The 25,143-nt window shown below is 34.9% G+C and overlaps 1 protein-coding gene across 1 annotated transcript in view; it reads right to left on the bottom strand.

The window, feature by feature from the left end:
* Positions 1-25,143, bottom strand: part of ints13 (integrator complex subunit 13) — a 57,095-nt gene that overhangs the window by 9,830 nt on the left and 22,122 nt on the right. Inside the window, exons 7-13 of the mRNA XM_028815494.2 lie at positions 24,112-24,240; positions 16,577-16,661; positions 10,495-10,587; positions 10,318-10,407; positions 6,887-7,065; positions 6,215-6,379; positions 2,451-2,605 (exon numbers count right to left, since the gene is read on the bottom strand). Of these exons, the coding sequence (XP_028671327.1) occupies positions 2,451-2,605; positions 6,215-6,379; positions 6,887-7,065; positions 10,318-10,407; positions 10,495-10,587; positions 16,577-16,661; positions 24,112-24,240 (896 nt within the window). The remainder of the gene's footprint in view (positions 1-2,450; positions 2,606-6,214; positions 6,380-6,886; positions 7,066-10,317; positions 10,408-10,494; positions 10,588-16,576; positions 16,662-24,111; positions 24,241-25,143) is intronic.

The following is a 25,143-nucleotide window of genomic DNA, read 5'->3' as shown; positions in this document are numbered from 1 at the left end:
TGATTATTCTCCAAACAGCTAGGTCCTACACCTCTTCGCCAGTCAAGCCCTTAACCTTCAGATCTTTTTTTAGTTTATCCATCTACCTCTGCTTTGATCTCTTTTGCTTTCTCCTCCTCTGTACCTCCATTCCCATCACTCTTTTGCCCACATATTCATTTGTCTCTCCTCATCACATGGCCATATCACCTTAACCCACTTTCCTGTACCATAAATAATTGCTGGTCTATTTACCTTAACTCTCCATTTTCCAAAGCCCCTCTCCATTCTTCCAACTTCCTTTCCACTTCATTTTTTCTGGTGCTAGACAACACAATGTCATCAGCAAAAAGCATGCACCAGGGAGATTGGTCTTTTATCCCTTGACTCAACACATCCATAACCAGATTTAAGAGGTAAGGACTTAAAGATCATCCCTGGTGCAGACCTACTCTAACTGGGATCGTGTCTGTTATCCAAACACTGCTTTGAACAAAAGTCCTGGATAATCCTCACATACTTCTCTAGTATCCCTTTTTCTGTCTATCATAAGCCTTATCCAAATCAATAAACACCATATGTAATCCTTTCTGTTCTTCTCGATGTTTCTCTATTATCTGTCAAAATGCAAAGACTGCATCAGTTGCTCCACTTCCTCTATGTTGGTCTCTTCCCTAAGCCTTCTCTCTAAAGCCCTTTCCCACATCTTCATTGTGTGGGACATCAGCTTTATCCCTCTATAGTTTCCACAGTCCTGAAAATCACCATTCTCCTTATAAAATGGTTACAACCACACTGTTAGTCCACTCTTCTGGTATTTTCTACCGTACTCCACTCCTAAATACTAGCCTTAGATTTTCTTCTTTCATCAAATTTTTAAAGTACCTTTTCCATCTATTCTTGCTTCTGTCATGCTCATTTAAGACATTAAAATCTAGCCACCAAAGGAGCAAACCAGCCCAACTTGGCTCTAGTTCCAAACCTGGGTAAACAGAGAAGGTTAGTGTCAGGAAGGACACCTGGCTATAAAACCTAGCCAAAACTTTAATGATGGAATCAATCCAATCACCTTCAGTAAATAATTACTAAAACAATGAGGTATAATTAAATGAGGCCACCTGTATTAAAATATTGCTAGCCTACAATTGTAAAGGAGAAAAAAGTAGATAGATTGTGCAGACTCTGACTTACAAAATTACTTGTATTCCTTACAATCTTCGTCAGGACATCAGGCTATAAAAAGCAGTCATAGAAAGGATACAAAATTCATAGCATGTGCTCACACTGTGCTCCGCTACATTGTTATTAATATATATATATATTTTTTTTGACTTTTTTCACTCGCAGGGCCTCTAGCAGAACTCAGTTGGTGTCCCTGGGCCTCAAATGTATTGTGACGTGTATTTAAATACCAGCTGTCCTCATACCTCTAGGATTTCTTTTTTTTGTTGTTGTTGTTGTGAGACCGTTAGAATAATAAGAAATTATACAAATAGCATGTACACACGTATATCTATAAAGCCCAGAATCATTAACCTAAGTATGAATATATTAGAATATTTACTTATTTTTAATTGTAATATTCAAACATTTTTTGGCAAATTTGACAGCCCTATACCAAATAGCATATAACAGAGGCATCACAAAAGTTAAAAGCACACGTAAGTTATGACTGCTTTGTAAAATTTTTGTACTGCCTGATGATTTTACCCAAGGTTTACTTCTATCTGACATTGCATCCCTCCCTAAATCCATTTTCCTAACTACTTCTTCTTTGGCTTAACAGCAATGTGTTTAGTAGTTATTTTTTGTGTTGTTCATTGTTAATGTAAAATTGTGAGCACAAATTTTGTAGCATATGACAGCAATGTTCATATTAGCAACCACTTACTGAAATGAAAAGTTAATGACACAAAAAATTTTAAAAGTTTAAAGGTTGTTGGAAGGGAGCACGTGAAAAAATTTAAAACCGTACTAAAACTGTTTAAAGGCATGTAATATGCTATAAAAACAAAACTAATTTAAAAATGATAACTAATTCCATTTCAAATAATGCGCCATTTAAGAATCAACTGAGCTGATTATTTGTATATTTCATAACATTTAAGATTTGTGATCCACAGTTTCTCTCTAAAAAAAGATATGTAGTGCGAAGCTTAAACCAGCTATAATGAAACACAATAAAAATGAGCAAAGCCTACAGAAACTGTAATATAAAAGAATTAAATCTTCCTATAATCACCTTTGACCACAATTAACTTCTTGCTATTTTTTACATTATACAGAATTTACTAATATTAAAAATGTAATATAGAAAATAAATAAGTACACTTTACCTGCTAGTAAATATATTGAAAATTAACACAACAAAACAAACCAGAACAAAATCTAAGTTATTATACTGTTGGAAATTTTAGACTCTGTGACAATAAGTCCGTAAACAAAACCTTTTAATACGTTATGTGTTTTACCTTTTGGGACCTTTTCCTCTTGTGCCCACTGTGGAGATTGGAAGGGGGTCATTTTTTCTTTCCATGTCAACTAAATTATAAACAGTCTTTTGACACGTTAGCACATCATCTTCTGTCAGGCTTTCTTTTACAATTAAGCTGGCTAAAGGAACCACCTGAAACATAGTGGATTTAAATAAGGTATCAAAATTATGTCCAAAATATTAATATACTGTAAATGACTGGTCAAAAGTTTATGCAATTTCTATGTAAGGTTATTAAAGTATTTTGAAGGATACCTAAGATGACAATTCATGTTATTTATACATACTCTCTAACAATTAATTTGCAATGCTATAAAGAACTTAAAGCAAGAATAAAATTTTCTCTTATATCAGTGTTTATGTATACAGTGGAACCTTGGTTCACGACCATAATTCGTTCCAAAACTCTGGTCGTAAACCGAGTTGGTCGTGAACCAAAGCAATTTCTCCCATAGGATTGTATGTAAATACAATTAATCCGTTCCAGACCGTACGAACTGTATGTATATATATATATATTGTTTTTAAGCACAAATATAGTTAATTATACCATAGAATGCACAGCGTAATGGTAAACTAAATGTAAAAACATTGAATAACACTGAGAAAACCTTGAACAACAGAGAAAACTAACACTGCAATAGTTCGCTCTATAGTGCTAGGAACCGCTCGCTAAAAACACTTTTTTTAATGAGTTTTAAGCACAGGGGAAAAAATGAACATTTGAAAAATCCGTAATTTAATAAACCACCAAGAAAAGTAACATTGCAACAATGCAGGCTACGAACCGATCACTTTTAAATAGAACTGAAAACAAAAACAAGCCTTCTCTACCTTATGCGTCCCTCGCTTGCGTGTGTGTGTATTTCTCTTTTGCGAGCCTGGAGCACCTGTGTGTGTGTCTCTCTAGCACGCTCCTGTGTGTGTGCACGCGCCTCTCTCTCCCGCGCCTGTGTGTGTGTGTGTGTGCGTGCGTCTTTCTTTTGTGAGCCTGGAGCGCCTGTGTGTATGTCTCTCTACCGCGCTCCTGTGTGTATGCGTACGCCTCTCTCGCGCGTGCTCCTGTGTGTATGCGCGGCTCTCTCTGTCTCTCGCGCTGCCTCTGTGTGTGTGTGTGTGTGTGTGTGTGTGTGTGTGTGTGTGTGCCGCGCTCTCTCCCTCTCTCTCTTCCTCGCTGCACAGGAAATGCACAGGGAGAGACTGAACATGTACAAACCAAAAGGGAACCTGGCTTGTTCGTATACCGAGTGTGTGGTCGTGAACCGAGGCAAAAGTTTGGCGAACTTTTTGGTCGTAAACCGAGTTGTACGTGTACCGAGACGTTCGTGAACCGTGGTTCCACTGTATACTTAAATGTATGCATTACTCAGTGCTTGTTGTTTTCTTTTTAATTCCAACTCCCAACATGTGTTTTACTCAGCTATGCATTTACCAATGTGGTAATTGAATTTTGGAAGGCTGCTAGAATTTATTCCAGGAGTGATGGATGGAAAGCAATTACCCGAGAAGAGCAAAAGTCCACCAAAGAGGTCCTAGAAACACAGCCTTACACATTTACTCACAAATGCACACATCAATTAAATCACACATGCAAATCACTGATCAATTCACACTCAACAATCAATCTTCCAGCAAGTCTTTGGACAGTGGACCATGCTATTTACTTCTCTGATCAATTAGTAAGATGATAATACCAAAAATATATATATATTTTTGTAAAGCACTTTGAGCTACAGGTTTTGTATGAAAATTGTGCTATAGAAATTAATATTGCTGTTGTATAAGTACAGTATTGCATAGTCTCTCTATTATAAAAAGAAATCCTGTCCCCTGTCCTGATAGTCTACGATACATGATTTTTCTCGGAAGATAATTTAAAGACCCGCAAGACGAAAGAGACCTGCCACGGTGCGTCTCGCGGGAACATAGAAAGACAGTCTTGCAAGACACACCCTACTTACAAGCAATATCAAAAAAAAAAAAAAAAATCAGTAGTGTAAAGGCAGTCATGCAGCACACACAGCTCCAGGGCTCAGTGCATATAAAGTGTATAAGGTCAATACGGTAGAAATGAAATGAATAGGGTAGAAATGAAACATCGACAATTAAACGAAGAAAAAAGAAAAGCGCTGAGAAAAGAGACTCAAAAGCAAAAAAGAATAATCGAGGTGCAAATTCAGAAAATAAGGAAAGTAATTATCAGCACGGAATACGAGGAATTGAAAAAAAAGCACGTCCAATCCGGCTCTTAATAAATGACAGTGAGTAATATGACAAAGTAGAACTTCATAGAGATGTTTACAAATGTTGGCGCTAAACACATGCAGAGCAGGTTAGAGACTATGAAACCAGGGAAATTAGAAAGGCTCAAAAAAAAAAAAAAAAAAACGGCGCTATACACATGTGGAGAAAGTTAAAGGATATGAAAGTAGGAAAATTAGAAAATGTAAAAAAGTAAAGATCGCATTAGTACAAACAAACAAACTGCCTCATTTAACTATGCACCAGTCTAACTTTGGTTTTGCACAATAATTACTACACTATTGCACCTTAACACTTAATTCTACTTTATTCACATAATTTTACTTATTTATTATGTTCTACTATACTGTTATCTTTCGATCTATGACTTTTTGTTAATCTAACTGATATTCTTCTAACTTTGCACAGTTTTTGATAAGCGGATCAGGATGCATTTCACTGCGCGTTGTCCTGTATAACTATGCATGTGACAAATAAAGAATCTTGAGAATTTCAAAAACGGAGTTTACCGCACATGCATTTATTGGTTACTTTGTTAATATATATATATCTGTCTGCTTATTTAAAAACCTAAATTTATCCCAGGAGTCAAAAACATTCTGTCTAGCCCTTGTACAAAAACCTAGACAAAAGCTGGGGTATCACCTTGGTAAACCCATGTACTTTTGGAACTGTGAGAGGAAAATAGCACGACTTTACAGACAGGAGTCCAATGCAGAACTCTACTTACTTTGTTACTTTGTAAAAAAAAATTATTAAATACTGATGATGTAGATCATTTTGTCTATGCTGAAATTCCAAACAGAGAAACCTATCCTGACCTCATTAAACAGATTCAGCATATTGGGACTCGCAAGATTACAAATATTGTTTTTACAGAAGTTCTGAAATAAAAGTGAAACTAATGAAATAGCAACAATTAAAAAAAAAACAATCTTAAAAGTGTGTATCCGGAAAACCAAATAGGGTGGTTGGCGAGCGAAACGAGCAGGGGGCGAATCCCCCTAGTAATCTAAAAAATGTGCACCACTGATAATAGGTGAAACTGCGATTGATAATACTTATTTTAATTAATCTGAAATAGTTGCTTTCAGCAATTTCTACCATGCGAGAGGTTCAGGTTAAATGTTATCGGTTCAGTTTTGTTAATATTATTTCCTACCACCAAATGCAACATCCTCTATGGTGAAGATGACAATTCTCTTAGAATTTATTTCTGTGGTGTTTTGGGGATGTCTGTTTAAGATCTGTATTATAAAAATCAGTCTTCTGAGTTTTGTTTTTTCTTTTCAAGTATGTAGTAGTAAACAGTGTATAATGGAGAAATAAATACTGCATGGTTACTTAAGTGTAAAACTTTGAAGAAATCAGGTTTTATCTTAACCAGAAAATAGAAATAGAAATTACACTAATATCTTTAAAAGTGTTTTATCTCCTTTTCTTAAAAATACATATTAATTGAATATGTACCCAACTTACCGCTTGCATGTTAAAAATTGTTGTTTGGGAAATAATCATGGGCCAGTAGCGAGTGTGTCGTTCAAGTTGAGCCTTCGCTCTCTCCAAAGGAACCTCATTACTTTCCATCATATTAAACTCTGGGAAAGGTGTTAAACGATTTTCTCTCATAAACTCTCCAAAATCCTAGTGGAGTAACAGATACAAAATAATATTATTTGATACTAAGATTATAGACTATAACATTCACAAAAAGCAAACAAATAAAGATAATTGTTTCACTGAGCCTCATAACAATCTAGAAACTACCATATATGGAACTACATGCAGGTTCTGAATGTTAAGCAGGCAAATTTAGTACAATAAAAAAGACAACCTGAGTAAACACAACACACAGTTTTTGAAAATGGCACAGTAGTCACAGTAGTAGGCATGGTAGTCCTGGAGCCCTGCAAAATCTTAACAAGTGTAGGCTTAGAGCCTGGTGCTTTAGCTGATGTAGCCTTGAAGTTTGGTGTATTTTTTTTAGGACTGACCATTTAAAATATATTGGTGAATACAAATACACTTGGAAAACAAAAACATGGTCTGTTTATTAAATGTTAGTGTTTAATTACATTTTTCTACTTCTTCCTTATAACATTTCAAATGTACAGAATTTCAAAAATTATGAGAATTAAAAATAAAAATTACAGTAATTCTGTAGTCTGTTACTCTGCCACCACAGCCTTCACTGATAGAAGGTGGATCTTCTAAAATAGAGCGCGTGCTGCTGAGAACATGAAGAAAGATCTCTCCTCCATGACTACTGAGCATATGACTGATGACTTTGGAGCCTGACTTTCGAGGCTGTTCCAGAAGTACAGAGCGCCCTAAAATAAGAAAGGCGCACAATAATTACATTATTTCATAGCAAATATAAACAAGAACTTGATTCTGGAAAGAAACCATATTACTTTCACAACAAAGACACAATTTAAGAACATTATCAGATTTAATGTCTATTGTTTGCTTTATCTTCGCTACAAACATAAAAATCATCAAAGCCACACTGTTCAGCTCTGCTTGGGACACCCCAATGTTCTCACTTTGATTATAAGGTAAATATCAATCACAAAATACATAGAAATGTCTCACAAAATACATAGAAATGTCTCACATGCACAACTAATGTCCCAAATAGAGACTATTAATAAAGTATCTATCTATCTATTAAGGCGAAATACTGGAAACAGCCTTGCTTGACAGGATTAAACAATCTATTGGATTGCTTATGATGCCTCTGTGAAATTCTATAAGTACATTCCATTCCAACTCTGGGTAATTCCAATTTAGTAATTGGGGGTGGTGGAAAGATCAGCAATACACTTAGGGAAAATGAATCCTATTTAAGTGTCAATTAATCACTTACATCACATCATTAGCCAATTCTTCCACATGTTCCACATGAGATAACTGACAGCTTCCACATATTAAGAGCTTACTTCAGTTCTTGTCTTAACATTTCAGGATCAATTAAGACAAGACTTTTTACTAGGAAAATTAAAAATGTGAGATCTTTAATTCTTCAGTTAATTTGCAGGAGATTTACATAAATATTCTGATATAGTTTGTCTTCAAGCTCTAACCTAATGGCTCTATAACTGAGCTCATTATTCAATTAACAGTAAAAGCAATACAGGATCTCCTGTATCAATGGAGCAAAATACTTAAACATATTTATCAATATGCTTAATAGCTGGAATGAAGTTCTTAATTAGAAAAAAATACTTTATTTTGTCAATTAAAATATTTTATCCTGGACCAAATTGTTTAATTTTTTGATTCAACTGTGACAATAACTCTAGCCTAGAGGGCCAGTGGATCATCCACATGCCTTTAGTTGAGCATAAAACAAGCAGCAATTTGCTTTGCAGAGGTTTCTTCAGAACGTATTCCATGAAGAACATACCTATTGAATGACTGCATGCCAAAAATCGCACAAGAAGTGCTGCAATGGGCTTTAACAGGCCCTGCCTCTTGGCAGCCCCCCAGCCTTGACTCTCTAAGAAGACAAGGAAAAACTCCCAAAAAAATCCTTGTAGGGAAAAAATGGAAGAAACCTTGGAAAAGGCAGTTCAAAAAGAGACCCCTTTCCAGGTAGGTTGGGCGTGCAGTGGGTGTCAAAAAGAAGGGGGTCAATACAATACAATATACAAATCAGAACAAATCCTCAATTCAGTATAAAAATAAAAATTTTACAAGTACGGGCCAGTATTTAACAGTAGATGATATCACATAATATGAACAATCAGGTATTAATTTGAAATTCTCAGGGATTGTTAAGATTTCTGACTTACTCAAGGAATGATCTTGGAAGGGCAAAGAAACCACTAGTATTAAGCTCTGTTTGTAGTTGGACAGCAGACAGGGCCCTATAAGATTATGAATGGTCCAGTTACTTTTCAGATGAGCACAAAATTATTCTGTAAATACTACCAATTTCTACTAACACCTGTTTGGTAAAATGGCAATGTCTTTGAAACAATAGCAGAAAGGTAGGATTAGTCCATTTAAAAAGTACTAAATGCAGAGAAGTACAAAGAGAAACTGAGTGGAAGAAGTGGAAAACTGTAATTAATAGTCTTGCTGAAAGATAAATATTCCCTCAATCTATACTTTTTCAGCATACTGAAAGAAAAACTCTATATGTTCCAGGATTCTGCTATCTCCATGGTTCATTCTCCGCTACCATATTGCCTATTTCCTGCACATGAAATATCTATTGTCACACACGTGCAAGTAGGAGGCAGCTAAAGGGCCTAAGTAATGGTAATTCAACCTCCGACTGGGATTGGGGTTGTGTGCTAACTGTCTTTCTCGGTTACTTGCAGACCATTCCCAGGAAATCCCAAGAGGTTCCGGCACCCTCAATGATGTCACTTCCAGTTTTCCGGCCCCAAAGATGATGTCACTTTTCGGCCCGGGTGACATCACTCCTGGTTCCGGATACAGAGATGATGTCACTTCCAGTCACGAAAACATCACTTCCGGTTCTGGCCCCAGAGATGACGTCACTTCCTTAACGGGCCTTTAAAGCCGCCATCTTGACTGTGATCAGTTCTGTTTTGGACTCCGTCATGTGAATATCGCTGTTCAATTATTGCAATTTTAGCAGCCAGGATACAATATACAGGTGGCTGCTCCAAACCTTTATCATGTCTTTTGGCATTATTTGTCACACTACCTAACGTAATATAGTAATTATTATACTTCACTAATTATGGAGTGTTTACTGGGGGATGAGCAGCATTAATATTGGGCCACGCATGATGTTGCGAATTTTGGCCAAAAGCATCAATCTTTGTTTAATTTCACCACCAGACCTTCTCCCAGAACTTACCTGATCACCCTTAGGTTGTATTGCAATTTTTTGTCACTTTTACATACATGTTACAGGTACATGTTATAGTTGACTGACACCTTAATGCCAAAATCAGACACTGAACTATGTACAGTAGGTCATTTAAGGTGTGGTTGTATCTCTGTAACTTCCTTCAGAGTCTAATTCTTTATCAGATGTTAAGCTTCCATTGCTTCATTTATGTACCAGCATTGTTCAGTGGAATCTCTGAACATTTTTATCATAGCTCTTAACCCTTTTCCTAATCTATATACTTTTATCACTTCTAAGATCAACTTAGAATATACAGTATTCATTTGCATACCTTTACTTTAGATCTAGTTAATTTGACACGGACTCCAGTGGTATACAGGTAGAAACCAAACTCATCGGGCTATTTATTTACCATATTACATTATAAGAACACACAAGGCTCATAATAATTTTATACAAGAAGCATATTTAAGCTTTTGACTAGAAGATGTCTAGTGATAACTCACTATGCCTTTAAACACTTTTAATTTTGTTTCTTATACATGTCTGTCTGCAATAAAAAAAATACAGATTAGAAAAAGATATGTAGTAATTATTACATATCTAGTAACTTTTGAGAAAATTCAATGGTTGACTGCCAGGCATTTTTATCAGTTCTTGCTATAACAAAATAGTCATAATACAAAAAATAATGAATTTTCAACACACATTTTATATAAAGCTCAATAAAAATGTCTTGTTTACTAACCATTAAGAAGAAAATTTGTCAGGCAAGATGAGGGTCGGCTGTTGACATCAACAGGAGATATACGAAAAGCTCCTGTGCAGAAATGAAGTTCTATAAAGTAATACACAAAAATTTTAATAAAAATCATTAATTTTTGACTCAATGTCATGCTAAAAAGCACTTACTTTTAGAACTTACCAACACTATTAGTTCGTGGAGTGCACCACTTCAAAGTGACAGTTTCTTTAAGATTGCTGTCCCTGCTGTTGCTACCTGGGGGATGCAAATCACCTATAAAATGTACATACAGAAGACAATTAAGTATTAATAAGGGAAGGGATGCAGAAGGATTCACAAACCTAAGTAATTACATAAATGAACGCAATTCAATATGATATATACAGTACCACCAGTTAAAAATCAACTTTACTGTGCTTTATTGTGCTACAGCTTCTTTGACTTTGATTTCTGTTTCTACGGTGTACTGATCTTTAATTTTGATGTCCATTCTATACTCTTCATAGTGCCAGCTAACACTGCAATCTTTGTTAAGTTTCTCTGCTGTTCTAAAGGTTTTATTTGTACTATTGAGTTTTTCATTTTCATTCTGTATGGTAATTTTTATGTTGTGATGATGCAAGTTATGAACGGACTTAGAATAAAAAAGTGAATTGCAAAGTGGAGGGAAGCAGAGGGTTATTGCCATAACATAGATTATGTAAGCATAGAAAAAATACATGTTTTAACTAACCAGTAGATAACATCATGATGATACCATTGATGGTTTATAAATAATGTATTTCTCATTATTGTGGGTATTCAACAGTTATTTTATTCTCTCTGTAGGTAATAAATGAAGATGCCAATAATCCACAGTAAGCCTTTTTACTCATTAGCTGTAGTACTAGGGTGTTGTACTGTGTTAGCCATTATGAATGTAGAGAAAAGCCAAGCAAAATGACACCTTTTATTGGCTAACTAAAAAGATTACAATATGCAAGCTTTTCGAGGCAACTCAGGCCCCTTCTTCAGGGGCCTGTGATTACATCTTGCCTGAAGAAGGGGCTTGTGTTGCCTTGAAAGCTTGCATATTGTAATTTTTTTAGTTAGCCAATAAAAGGTGTCATTTTGCTTGGCTTTTCTCTATACTCATTAGCTGCAGATACACCACAGATATAAACTTGGCCTAACACATACAATTTAATGACATAAATATTTATTGCTTCATCAATAATTTAATGGCATAATTCAACACTGAACAAAGTAAGAAAAACAAAACTATAATACTGGACAACAAACTTTTTCAGAAGACTTACTTCTTGAAAAAATTTCAGTGATTATGATAGACAGCTTCAAGCTAAACAAATATATTTTAAGAATGACTATCACGTAGGAATCTGGAGAAAATTATCTTTTAATGAGTTTATCATGTTTAATCGTTTCACAATTCTGTCATTTTGCATTAGTTCAGTTAAGCTAATATTATTGAAGATTTTCATTTATAATGTCATGTCAATGTCCAACAATAGTCAAACAGTACTGATGGATTCCAATTGCCTACCACTTTTCCATGTCCTGGTGAAACCTTTCCCTTGACGGCACCAAGATTAGCAAGGATGAAGTCTGAACATGAATGCAGAAAATGAATCTTTAGTGAAATGTTGCACTTCATAGTTTTGCATGCTTCAAGCAGCTGGACATAGTTTGCTGCTCTGTGGTTGTCAAGAAAATTCTCAACAACATCTCTGAATGCCATTTGAAGATCTTCGAAACGCTTGTCATTGATGATGTATCCAATTTGTGGGACCACCAGAAATGGTTTACTTAATTAACCCATCATGTATTTGTGGAAACATCAATCTCAAACATTAAAATCCTTCACCTTCTTTGTTCATTGTTCTTATGAAATTGTTTTTGAGTCCAAGTTTTATATGAAGAGAAGGCAGAAATATCTGACAAGTAAGCATTCTATTATTGTGCTTTCTCACTTTTACAATTCTAAAATTAGTTTTTACTGTAAACAAAAGACTGTTTTTACATATAGTTTCTGAATCCCCTCTGCATACAGCGCAGTATATTCTCTAACTAGTTTGTGATGTTGTCCCCTCCTTGTAGTCATTGCTACTTTGCGGAATATTCTCTGTATGTAATCTACTAAAAAATGTAAAGTATTTGAATTAGTTATTTTTTATTTTTGTCAAAATGCTGCTTGAAATTATGACTCCTTTCACTTGTAACTGGTATTGAAGCAGTAGTGGAACAGACTGCTGTGTCCTCTCCTCTGCTGTTTTATATTTATATTATGGTAAATGACAAGTGGATATGACTGACTTTTGGCATTCTTGCACTCACTATCTTGTACTCACTATAACGTTTGTCTTGCTTTATAGGCTGGCTGCATAACTTTTCTTTATTCCTCACTTGTGGGGGTGTGTGTGCATACATGCGTGCTGACACTTTAATCAAAAGTGACAACGGGAGGGTGAGTATGAGTGGGCCTTCTGCATGATTAAGAGATGCACTTCAAATACTTTTGCATGTCTTCCTTGCACTTTGATGACCTTTTGAGTCATATTGAGCCCTTTGTACATCATTCTGGCACCAACGTAAACAGCCCCTCCTTGAAATTCCTTGTTGAGGTTAAACAGTGCCATGCCCATATCTCTGCATAGATAGAAAAAATTCAGTACACAGCAAAAATCCAGTGCGTTTGCTGTGCTTCCCTTGCAACCAGCACAAACACGTTAAGTATAAACCAGACTTTAGATGGGGTTTACAACAGTCTGGCACTATAAGTAGCTGTGCTTAAATGTGAACCCCGAAGTTAAGAACATACATGAAGAATTGGGTCTTTTGTATTTATCAAATTGTTCTTGATTAGGAAACTATTACACGGACCAAAGGTCCAAAGCATCTGGTAATTTGCCAAGATTTGTGGGTCTGTAGTTTGGTTGCCCAGAATTAAAACTACCATTTTGTCCAGACTGGCAACTACATCTATCAATAGACTACATTAATTACACACTATTCAACAGCACCTTACTATATCAAGTACTTAAAAATGTAGCCAAAAAGTAGCTTCTCTGATAGAGTGCAGATTTCTATCGAAGCAATGTGAAAATGTAATTTACTATTGTCCCGATGTTAGTTGAGGCTTGTGGCGGACGGCTGGCAGCTCATCCTGGCCAGGACGCCCCTGTGATGGAATGATGGGGGAAGGCAGCTTTTTCAGGACACTGCCTCCTCCAAAACACTAGATGGCTGCTCCCCTGGAGTGTAGCGATTCCCCGGATTCCCGCAGAGCATCCTGGGACTTGGAGTCTGGTTTTTCAGCCCTGTTGGGTGCGTGGGTGCTGCCAGGGGGAGCTATGAAAGGATCTGGGGAGTCATGCTTCCCTTGCTGCCTGGAAGTCATGAGGACGGAAGCCCCACACTACAGGGCTGATTTAAAGAGTTGGGATTCTCCATCTGATCCGGAAGTGCTGGCAAGTCACAGGGACCGAAGAGTGGAAGCACTTCCGGGTCAAGGACTATATAAAGGACTGGTGAAGACCCAGCAAGTGAGCCAGAGTTGGGAGGGAGTGTGACAGAGCTTGCCAGGAGGAAAGGAGGAAAAATAGTGTGTTGATTAGCGTGTGTATTGTGGATGTGGTGCTTTGGAGGCACTATAAAAAAGAAAAAGATTAAAAATCTTCTAAGTGCTTTTACCCTGTGTCTACGTGTCTGTCCGTTGGGTTTAACGGGGCGACAGCGACCCCTAGCATTCTTATAGGCTCTATGACTAACATTTTTGAAAGACATTTCACAATTCATTTTAAGTCTCAAGGCAAAACTGTTGGTTGCTTCAGACCATGATGGGGAGCAAGTCTGGATATTTGTCGATAAATGACACTGTCAGAGAAATACTAAATCATAATGTCCAGATAATGTTTGGTTGTTTTTAGTGTAATGCACTGTAAATATTGAGTATAAGTTTGTTCACTCCATGCTACAGAGTGACACTTACATAATTCCCTTTCTTCCTCTTAAATTAATTTCTAAAATATTTTCAGGGTTATCTTACTTCAGGAAGAAGGAGAAGTGTGCTGCTGTACCAGATTTGTGGCATACAGTGGAACCTCGGTTCACGAACGTCTCGGTACACGTACAAATCGGTTTACGACCAAAAAGTTGGCCAAACTTTTGCTTCGGTTCACGACCACACACTCGGTATACGAACAAGCCAGGTTTCCTTTCGGTTTGTACATGTTCAGTCTCTCCCTGTGCATTTCCTGTGCAGTGAGCAAGAGAGAGAGAGTGCGACACACACACACACAGGCAGCACAAGAGAGCCGCGCACACACACAGGCAGCACAAGAGAGATAGAGCCGCGCACACACACAGGCAGAGAGAGATAGAGCTGCGCACACACACAGGCAGAGAGACAGACGCGCGCGCGCGCACACACAGGAGTGCGAGAGAGAGGTGCGCACACACACTGGAGCGTGCTAGAGAGACACACACACACAGGCGCTCCAGGCTCGCAAAAGAGAGAGAGAGAGCGAGCGAGAGAGGGAGGGAGGGACGCATAAGGTAGAGAAGGCTTGTTTTTGTTTTCAGTTCTGTTTACAATGATCGGTTCGTAGCCTGCATTATTGCAATGTTACTTTTCTTGGTGGTTTAATAAATTACGGATTTTTCAAATGTTCATTTTTTCCCCTGTGCTTAAAACTCATTAAAAAAAAAGTATTTTTAGCGAGCGGTTCCTAGCACTATAGTGCCAAGTATTGCAGTGTTAGTTTTCTCTGTTGTTCAAGGTTTTCTCAGTGTTATTCAATGTTTTTACATTTAGTTTACTATTACGCTGTGCATTCTATGGTATAATTAACTATATTTGTGTTTAAAAATTAAAAATATATATATATTTACATACAGTTCGTATGGTCTGGATCGGATTAATTGTATTTACATACAATCCTATGGGGGAAATTGCTTCGGTTCATGACCAAATCGGTTTATGACCAGAGTTTTGGAATGAATTATGGTCGTGAACCGAGGTTCCACTGTACATATACATGCCTTCCCCGGCATTTGACTAACTTGTATTGAGGATCCCCTTTGCCATCAGGATTGGCGCTCGATGAGTAGAAGAGGAAAGTATACAAAATATACAAGTTCAAATGACATCTCTCAAAGTAGCTTTGAAAAAGTCAACAAATCCGAAATTCGAGTGGAGTTTGAAAATTCACCAATGCTTCTTAATGAGATTTTTTTGAAATATTAAAAATGTGCCAAGTGAGATGTATTTGAAATATCTCAACAAACGCTGAACTTTTTCAACAAGTTCCCTTGAAGAATAAGTGTGCCAAATTTCAACTATGTCAGTCCCCAGGGGACCAAGTTGTTTTATGCAGACATACAGACACGGCAATTGCAGTAGATGCTTTTTAAAATTATATGTAAACAACCTAAATCTAATCATAATGTTTCACTCTGTACAAATATTTTAGGTAAGACTATTAGATTTAGATAAACTTTACTAATCGCATGAAGAAATTCAGAATACATATTATATAACTAACTATAAATTATATATTTAGTCCGATAGCTCTCATCCTAAATAGCCCTTAATTCTTAAAGCATTCCATAATATTATCCTACTAGCTTATATCCACAGGAGCTTTACATTCAACAAAAAAAGCAGTTATTTTGGAGAATGATATAACTTTAAAAACATATACCTGAGCTAATACACTATATCACTTTTTTCACATGTAAGCTAGCTTCCCCTCTTTTTGTGTGTAACATCTCTCTAAATAACTCACATACCTTTTATTCTACTTGCTGCTCTCCATCCTTTTAAAATCCTGTTCAGAATTCTTTTTTTTTCTATGTTGCCTATAGACTTTAATGTTTAAGTTATTTCTTCTCATTGGCCTCTCCGCTTCATTGGAGTCTGCTTTAACAATGGAATACCCTGAAACATCTATTAACAGATTCTGTGCCTATAATACTAACACAGAGGCGGTAAAAGAAAAACAAAATAGTGCTTTTTGTCTACAATCAAATGAATGAATTAGTGAATACTTGCTGTGATTTTGGAATCACTGACTTGCTTGCACTTCCATGTTTTCCTTTCTCCCACAATTACAATTTTAAAAATGTTAACTGTTTACATTTTAGCATGAATCCCGTTAAAGTAAAATTGATTCCCTTTTATCGTAAAGAGAATCAAGTTTAGGTTTGGATTTTTGTGGTAAAATGAAATCAATCATTTGTAATGTCTGTATTTCGTGCTTACCACTTTTGATGAATTCTAAATGAGCATCTTTATGATGAAATAACTCCACATCATAATTAGCTGATGTATTTGCATGCTGTTCTTCCTTTACAAGACAAGAATAAAATAAAAATATGTATTAACAATAACAAAAAGAATGCTGGCCATCTTTAGAATGTCAATATACATAAACATTACCAAGAATATTTAAAATATGTTAAATTAATTTAGCTACACTAATACAGAATGGCATATATTGTGTAAACAAAAAACTAAACTATGCAATGTATATTTAACTTTATCAATATTAAGAAAAAAACATGTCAGAATATGAGAAGGTGATAGTTTTCCCTAATTCTGCCACTAACACAAGTAAATTATTTCTCATTACTCAACTTACAGCTGTCTGAAGAAATAATACTAACATTAAAAGGAGGACTGTGTTTTATTTTTAACCTACGGCATTTAATAGATAAATCAGTAAGCCTAAAACTTTGAAAGGGAGTTCTACACTTATGGTATCTCTTCATTAAAATGGAAAAAATTATTATTAGAACACAACTGGCACTGATCAAGTTAATAAGAGAATAATTTCATTTATAATGCATTAAGACAATAATCACCCCTGCTGATTATTTCTCTTGTTGCTATGTTGCAAAGTCAAATTAAAACATGGTTTTTCTACTCCTTTAGAAGAATATTCGTTATAATGTTAAAATGAAGTAAAGTTCTGGATATTTAGATATATCCAGAATTTTATTAAAAATCTAAATCTAAAAATGATTTAATTGACAAGAATTCAACCCTGTATTTTAACAATTTTAAATAAAGTTTTCAATTTTCTAGAGAAATCATACTAAAAACCTCATGTAGATACACCAGTGTTCATTTCAAATCCATCTGCATTCAAATCTATGATTGCACTGTAAATAGCACTGACTATGCAAGTCAAATAAAATAGTAAATGGCCAATCAGATTACTCCTGCTGTCTCAAAAACCAAGGAGCTCCCCGTGAAACTTCGAGATGAAGTTGTTAGGAGGAAAACAATATTATCCAAACACTAAAATTAGGATGTCCTACGAAAAAGAGCAACCAGACAAAAACAGCATTTGTTAAATACGTTACCAAGAAGCCAGTTAAAGTACTGACAGGGTTGCAGAATTTTTTGGCTGAAACAGGACAATCTGTATAGAAATCAATTATGTCTTCAATGCTTTACAGAAAAGGCCAGCATTAAATCAGATCTGGAGTTTTACAAAAGACATGTTACAAAATCTAAAACCATTTGGAAAGAACTTTTTCAGACAAAATTGGTCTCCTGAGAAAAAAGGTTTTAAGTTCGGCAAAAGCCAAATACATCCGAACAACCAGGTAACATCATCCTCACCGTCAAGCATGGTGGTGTCAGCATCATGGCCTGGGATAGCTATTCAGCTATAAGAACTGAAAAGCTTTCTACTATCAAGGGCAACAAGAATTAAGACAAATACAGGAAATCCTTGAGGAGAACCAGTTTCAGTCTTCTATGGGTACACATTTAGTGTGAAGATTAATTGTTCAGCAGGCCAATAACTAAAAGCACACAGCAAAAAATACGAAGGAATGGCTTGAAGAAAAAAAAAAACTAGAATTCTAGAATGGTTCCGCAATAGCTCCTAAAGTGGAATGACCTGAGAACTGCTAGCTACTGACACTTTCCATCTAATCTGGCAGATTTATAGCAAATCTGTATTAAAGAATCTGTAAAGCTTACACAGACATACTCAAGAACACTGAGAACTATAAAGGACTCTGTCCAATGTAATTTTTAACTGCATAGATAAATATTATATACATTTAAACATACTGAAATAATTATTTTTCCCTCACTAACAAAATCAATTAAACACATTTATTAAACAAAAAATATTTTTTACTTAAGAAAATTCATTTGCCCTGAATAAAAAATATATTTCTCATTTACCTACCTATATCAATACTTTGGCCAGAATATTAAGTACAACCAACCTGTCACTTAATACATATTACACAGTAAGAGTTCTGTATATTTTTAAATACACACTGATACCAGTTTCTAAGCTAGCAAGAGTAATATTTCTATACAAAGACCTATTATATAAAAATAATAATACTGCTGTGTCTCGCGCAACTTATACAAGAAAATTAAACCATGCAATCAAGTCCTAAAAACTGGTATAGTACAGTCTGGTAAAATATGTATACCAGAATACTTCACAATGTGTATGAGGTAAGTATTGCACTGCCCTTATATTTGCAGATTTAAACTAAAATTTAAAGAATGCATTCTTATTCTTGTTCTTCTGCTACATTTATTAATCCAGCACTAAACCATGTCAAGTTTTTTTATACTTAAGTTATGAAGTGAGTTTCACACATGAAGCCACTTGGAGTTTATAAAACGTACAACAAATGTTAAATCCTAATAAACAAATAGTATAGAAAGCACTGCCTGCCAACTTTTTCAGTAGGTGTGCTGCTTTTAAATGTTAAGGTCATATGCCGAGTTAAAAGATTGTAATGCATCTCACATACAGTATGTGCAGTATAGCCAAACTCACAGCACACAACCTACACTTTGGAGCCTTCACAGTTTGCCTGTAATGAGGCAGAACTGGCTAGTAATAAGTAAGATTAAGTTTTACTCAATTATGTACATTAAGTGTACATTTGTGACACCTGGCATTCATTACAGTAGTCTGGCACTTTGGCAGATGTCATTATTTCATTTCAGAACCTATTATCACTTTCACAGCAGAATCTTTGGTATTACACACCATATTAATCCCCCAAGGGAAAATTGTCTTTTCGCATGACCTTAGGATTATGCCTACTAATTTGGTTGTTCCTGTTAAAGCAACACTCTACAGAAGTAGTGGTGCACCATTGCACCCCATAAGATGAACTGAGATAGGACTGGACAATACTTAGCTGATGCCAAAGATCCCTGACTGCTGAAATCAGCTCTCATACATACTGACTGCTTCTGAGAACACATGAATGCATTATGGTAATAGGATACTTTTTGGTATTTACTTTTTTGGGGTTGGAATACCTTGGTGCTGCAAGTCATTTTTTTACTGCAAGTCTTTCTTGATCAATAAAATTCAAGCCTGAAAAAATGTAGAACCTCAAGAGTAACAGGTGTAGGACACATCCCCAGCACATACCTGGGATAATTAAAAGCTGGCAAATGAACTGACAGCAAGGGTAGGTACTGAGCTATGCCCAGGTACTTTAACTTAAGTACCAATGAAGCATTTTGAGGGAATCATATTATTTAACACATTGTCCTGGATACTACATCCTTTTAAATCAAAGTGTCTTTCAAACAGCAAGAACTGATTAACATTATTTATGTTACTCATATACTTCACTTGTCAAACTATGCTTTTAAAATGAAAAACTAGATTTAGAATTAGAATCAAAATTGAATCAGAATAAAAATAATGCTTTAATAGGGACAATGACTTTGATTTTGCCAGAACTGCTCAGTCAGAACAGTTTCTAATTAAAAATTAATTACAGTGTAGTTACTATCTATGTAAGACAGAAAATCACAGTTCATGCTGTTTAATTCTTTGAACTGTTTGTACTCTATCTAGCAACTATCTATCTAGCATCTATTAACAGTAGAACCCCAATTATCCAAGGTAATATGGCCCGATGCTACCTTGAAAAAGTAAACATTTTGAAAAAACAAATGGCCATAGCCAGTTTGGATTAAAAACTATCGATGTAAAAGATTTTGTCAAATTATATAATATACACTTTAGGACCTCTTTTCAAACCCTAGTAAATTTAATGTTCCTTGCTTCTTTCTGCAATGTTCTGTAGTCACCTCGGCTTTCAAAATTTTGACAGGTGCAGCGTCTTGACTAGGCATCTCAAATCTGAGGCAGAAAGGAAAACAGTACCATCTGTTGAGCATCTAACTGGTTGGCAGAAAAGTTTATTTTAATAAAAGCTCAATTTTTGAAAGTCCATCTATTAAAAATCCCCCAGAATGAGTTGCATACATCTTCTGAATTCATAATCAACTGTAAGTATTGTATTTATTGATCAGACACCATGAAAAAAAATTCCTTAACAGGAAGATGGAAAAAGATGAGCGTCTGTGAAGCTGTACCTTTTCATGCTGAAAACAAAACTCTGTCTTGCCAAAACTGAAAAGATCAGCTTGGTCTACATGAACAACCTTTATTGAAGATTATCCTCTACTCCAAGGGTACCCACATTTTTTCGGCTTGCCACCTACTTTTAAAATGACCAGGTCGAAATGATCTACCTACATTAAAAATGCTATATTTTATATATATATATATATATATATATATATATATATATATATATATATATATATATATATATTTGAATGGAAGAGAAGGTCTGTGATATAGTTTGCATACTTGCAGCTGGAGATCCACAAAGGGAGAAAAATTAATCACGTATCATAAAGTAGTTTGTATTCCTGAGCTTTCAACCCCTGCCAGGGGTCTTCATCACAGGATAATGCTTAGACTTACAAGAATCAAGGCAATATATGTAAATGTGCCTTTCCACATTTTCCTTCTTTGGAATAGCAATGATAGATTGACAGATTAGACAAACGCACTTCGATTGTGACATTGTGAGAAAAAAAATCCTCTTCCAATTCCACAGCCAGCCCATACCCTCCCCAAACAATTTTTTTTTAAAATCCCTTCTTTAGTCGATATAAATTGGAAGGCTAACTAGATCACAGCTGGAGTTTTGCAGTAGCTCGCGCATTTGATAGTGCATGTGGGATGACCCGTGTGTTAGAAGAAAAGAGATCTCAGACTGGCCGCCCTGTATGTCAATCAAGTGACAAATGCCATAGGGAGGATATAGGATACACTAATGTTTAAAACATTTTTTTTTAATGCAACGCGATATACCTGCACTACCTTTCCGATCTACCGGTCGATTGTTTAATATATAAACAATCATTTGTGTGCATTTCCACCCTGTATATGTCTTTCTGAATATTATTATTTCTTGTATACTTTTAAATGTGTTTAAATGTTTGTGTATTTATATATACAGTATATTAATTTCTCTTTCTACATGTATGCACTGTATGTTTAGTTTCTTTTATTACATATGTTCTGCACTAATTATATATTACCTTGCCTACCTTTTAAATTAGAATTACACAGTACATATTGTTTCCAGACCTGTTTTTTGTACAAGGTAGCAGGGATCAAGGTGGTAACCAGCTTTGAGAAGAAAGCCAGTCTAGTGTAGGACAAAACAAAAACAAAAAAAAAAAGCAAACAAGCTGTATCTACAGTTGCTGCTATTTATTTAGTCTTGCAAATATAATTTTTTTGTAAAATCTTTTAAAATGTCAAATTTATCAAATGCACCTGTGTTTTGTAGTTCTGTAGAGAACTTTAAAGTTACCCAGCACAGATTCTAGCAAGTATCAACCTTGGGATAATGACTACACTTTGAAGATTTTCTCTTCATATCCTTCAAATATACAAACACACTGACAACAGTTACATTGTCAGTTTCTTAAAGGCAATCCTATTCAGAAAAACCGAAGGTTAAAAAGGAAAAAAAAAAAAAAGTAAAAAAGAATGTTCGATGCGTGCCACCAAGGTGACAGAAGGGTACTCAGTTAGTCTGAATATTTAAATCCAGGCTAAAGACGTAACACACAGCATATTCTTAGAAAACTAGTACACTATAGTAATAGTTCTATACTTTCTAAATATTATTTACACTTTTTAATTTTATATTATAGTTTGAAAATGAAATCTGAAAAAAATGACACTCCAGATAACAATAAGTAACAAAGCTGAAAATGCATAATGCTTCAAGCAAACAAAACTTTTGTTTGTACTGTTAGAAATACGGTTACAAAGACGCTGCTCACAAAGGCGCTGCTCATAGGAAACAAACCAACCATTGCATTTTGCCAATTTATTAATTACATCTTATTCTAACTACTCTTAACTTCTCTTGTATCCATACACTTCTGTCAACAGCATCTTTACCATAAGTAATGGAAAAGATATCTATGATGGCACAAAAAGAGCCCACATTTTTACCTGGCCTAATGCACAGATTACACTATAAAGGTCAACCTAGTGTGCAGTTGGTATATTATCAGGGATGCCATATATAGCAACTTTTTAAAAAATCTGTAAATGCAAATATGTTCAACATAGATACTTAACAGCTATGCAACAGCAGTCTAAATGCACTTTGATGCTGCTAGCATGTAGTGCTGAAAGTAGCAAAATTTGAAATACCTTAAGAAAACAAACAATTCTGTAAGTTCTGTGATGCAATTGCAATATCACAAACACAGTTACCAGTTAACAAGAGGACTTATCTTATGCCAAGCAGACACACATTAACATGGGCATCATCTATATGATTAGACTGTAACAGATTATAGAATGGAGCTGCGAGCAGTTAAAAGGCATGCAACCAAGCATGATTTTTGTTGTTAGATCAATATGATCAGCTTTTTAATCAGTTTCACTGTGCATGTGGAACAATACTTTCATTTTATGTTGCACATGTGTCATATTATAAAAAATAACAAATCTGAAAAGCACAAAACTGCACTAATACTTGTAAAAAATAATGCCATTATATAATGGTTAAACAAAGAGCAGAAAATGAAACAGTTCCTAGACATTTCACATTAAACGTTCAGGATATTAAAATATTATTTTTATATTATTTATAAAATATATTTTTGTAGATGCCAGGTACATTATACATTTAAAGAAATCACATAGGGTCAGAAATAACTTCATCAATTCAACAAAGTTCTCATTCAGCTGTTTATTTTTAAGATACCCAATCAAAAGTTCTTGGTATTTATTAAAGTATGCCTAAGTGTTTAAAGTAGTACAGGCATGTTTTTTATAATTCATTGCAATGAGTATATTAATACAATGTCAAATAAAACAAATATTTATTCAATCTAATCTCTCTTGTCTTCATGTTTTTCATTTTATATAATGTTTATCAAGTTACAATACAATAATAAAAGCCTATAAAAGCTGACTGCTTAGATCTGCTGCGTAAAAAATAAAAGGGAAGGGAAAAATGAATACTCTAATACAAAAAATAAATAGCAAAGGGGTTTACAAAAAGTAAAGGGGGCAGAACATGAATTAAGTACTTGCTACAAAAATGGTCATTGGTCACTAATGAGCACAATACAAAGGATCACAGACAAATACTTAAGAAACAAAGGTTACTGGAGTTTGGAGAGATATATACAATAACAACATGTCCAAGCTATATTGCCTTATTGGGTTGGAAGGTGTAACAATATAGCTTTCAGTACTATGATCCTTTTTATATGTAAAATGTACTAACCTGGTCACAGACATTGAATGTGGGCTATCAAAACAGAAAATATGATGCGAAAAGAAAAGCAATACAAAGATTATTTTGACATGATGCATGTTAACAAAAAAAAGCAAAATTGAACAGTTAAGAAATCAATCTAAAAGATAAGTTAGGAAAATAGCTGAACCTTACCTTCATGGGGATATTTGTGATGGTAGTGGAAGCCAAGTCAAAGTGCTGCTGAACTAAAATGTTTAGCTTTGCTGCAAGGTGCCTTCCTGCACGAACACTATGTACTTCACTGGTCAGGACAGGAGAAATCTGGAAGAATGGCAACAATAATTTTGACAAGGCACAGGTAACCAACGGAAAAGGTAAACTTTGATTAAATCAATCAGATCTGCACAGATTTTGTTTTAAAATTCCATAAAGGAAAAACCATCTGAATCAATTGATTTAAATTTTAGCATATTTTTCACAAGTAAATTTACTCTCAATTTAAAACTAAATGAAAACTTTGTTACTTCTGCTCTGCAACTGAATGTATCAGCTAAAAAACAGAGCTATATTTATTTATCTATCGATTGAAGGATTAGCTGTATTATCTGTCCTGGGAGTCTATATTCTTGTTTTTTAATGTTTCTGCTGCTGTATGCATTTGAATTGCCCCCCAGGATTAATAAAGTTTATCTAATCTAATCAGCAATGTATTGCCTATACAAGACACCCAATTGCTATCAAATACAGTATATGCATGTAAAGATGATTATCTCTAGCTACAAATATGTGGGTGTACAAAGTCTGTAACTACTTATGAAATTGAAAAATTTTAAGTTGTTTTATTAATACTATTAATTATATTGAATAGTAAAAAAATACAAAATATCCATAGTGAGGTAGGGAGAAAAATGTAAAGCACGAAAATGCTACATGTAAAATGTTTTTATTCATATTTAACTTAGTATTTTAACAAAAAATATAAGTAAATGTTGAATCATGTTTCAATATTCATATGTACATAATGTACTACTAAGGTAGAAACCTAAAAATATGAATAAATTATGTGGGTTGGGGGTCTATATATGCTCCAAGTCTTTGGGGAAGATGTCACAAATTAATTTTTGTGATGGAAATTAAAAACATAACAAAGTTTTTTTAACTACCAGGTTAAAATCACATATTTATATTTAAAACAATGAAAAACCATACATATTTGTGGGTGAC

This window comes from Erpetoichthys calabaricus, chromosome 1, assembly GCF_900747795.2.
Source record: "Erpetoichthys calabaricus chromosome 1, fErpCal1.3, whole genome shotgun sequence".
Lineage (NCBI taxonomy): Eukaryota > Metazoa > Chordata > Cladistia > Polypteriformes > Polypteridae > Erpetoichthys > Erpetoichthys calabaricus.
This window is presented reverse-complemented; position numbering and strand designations above follow the sequence as displayed.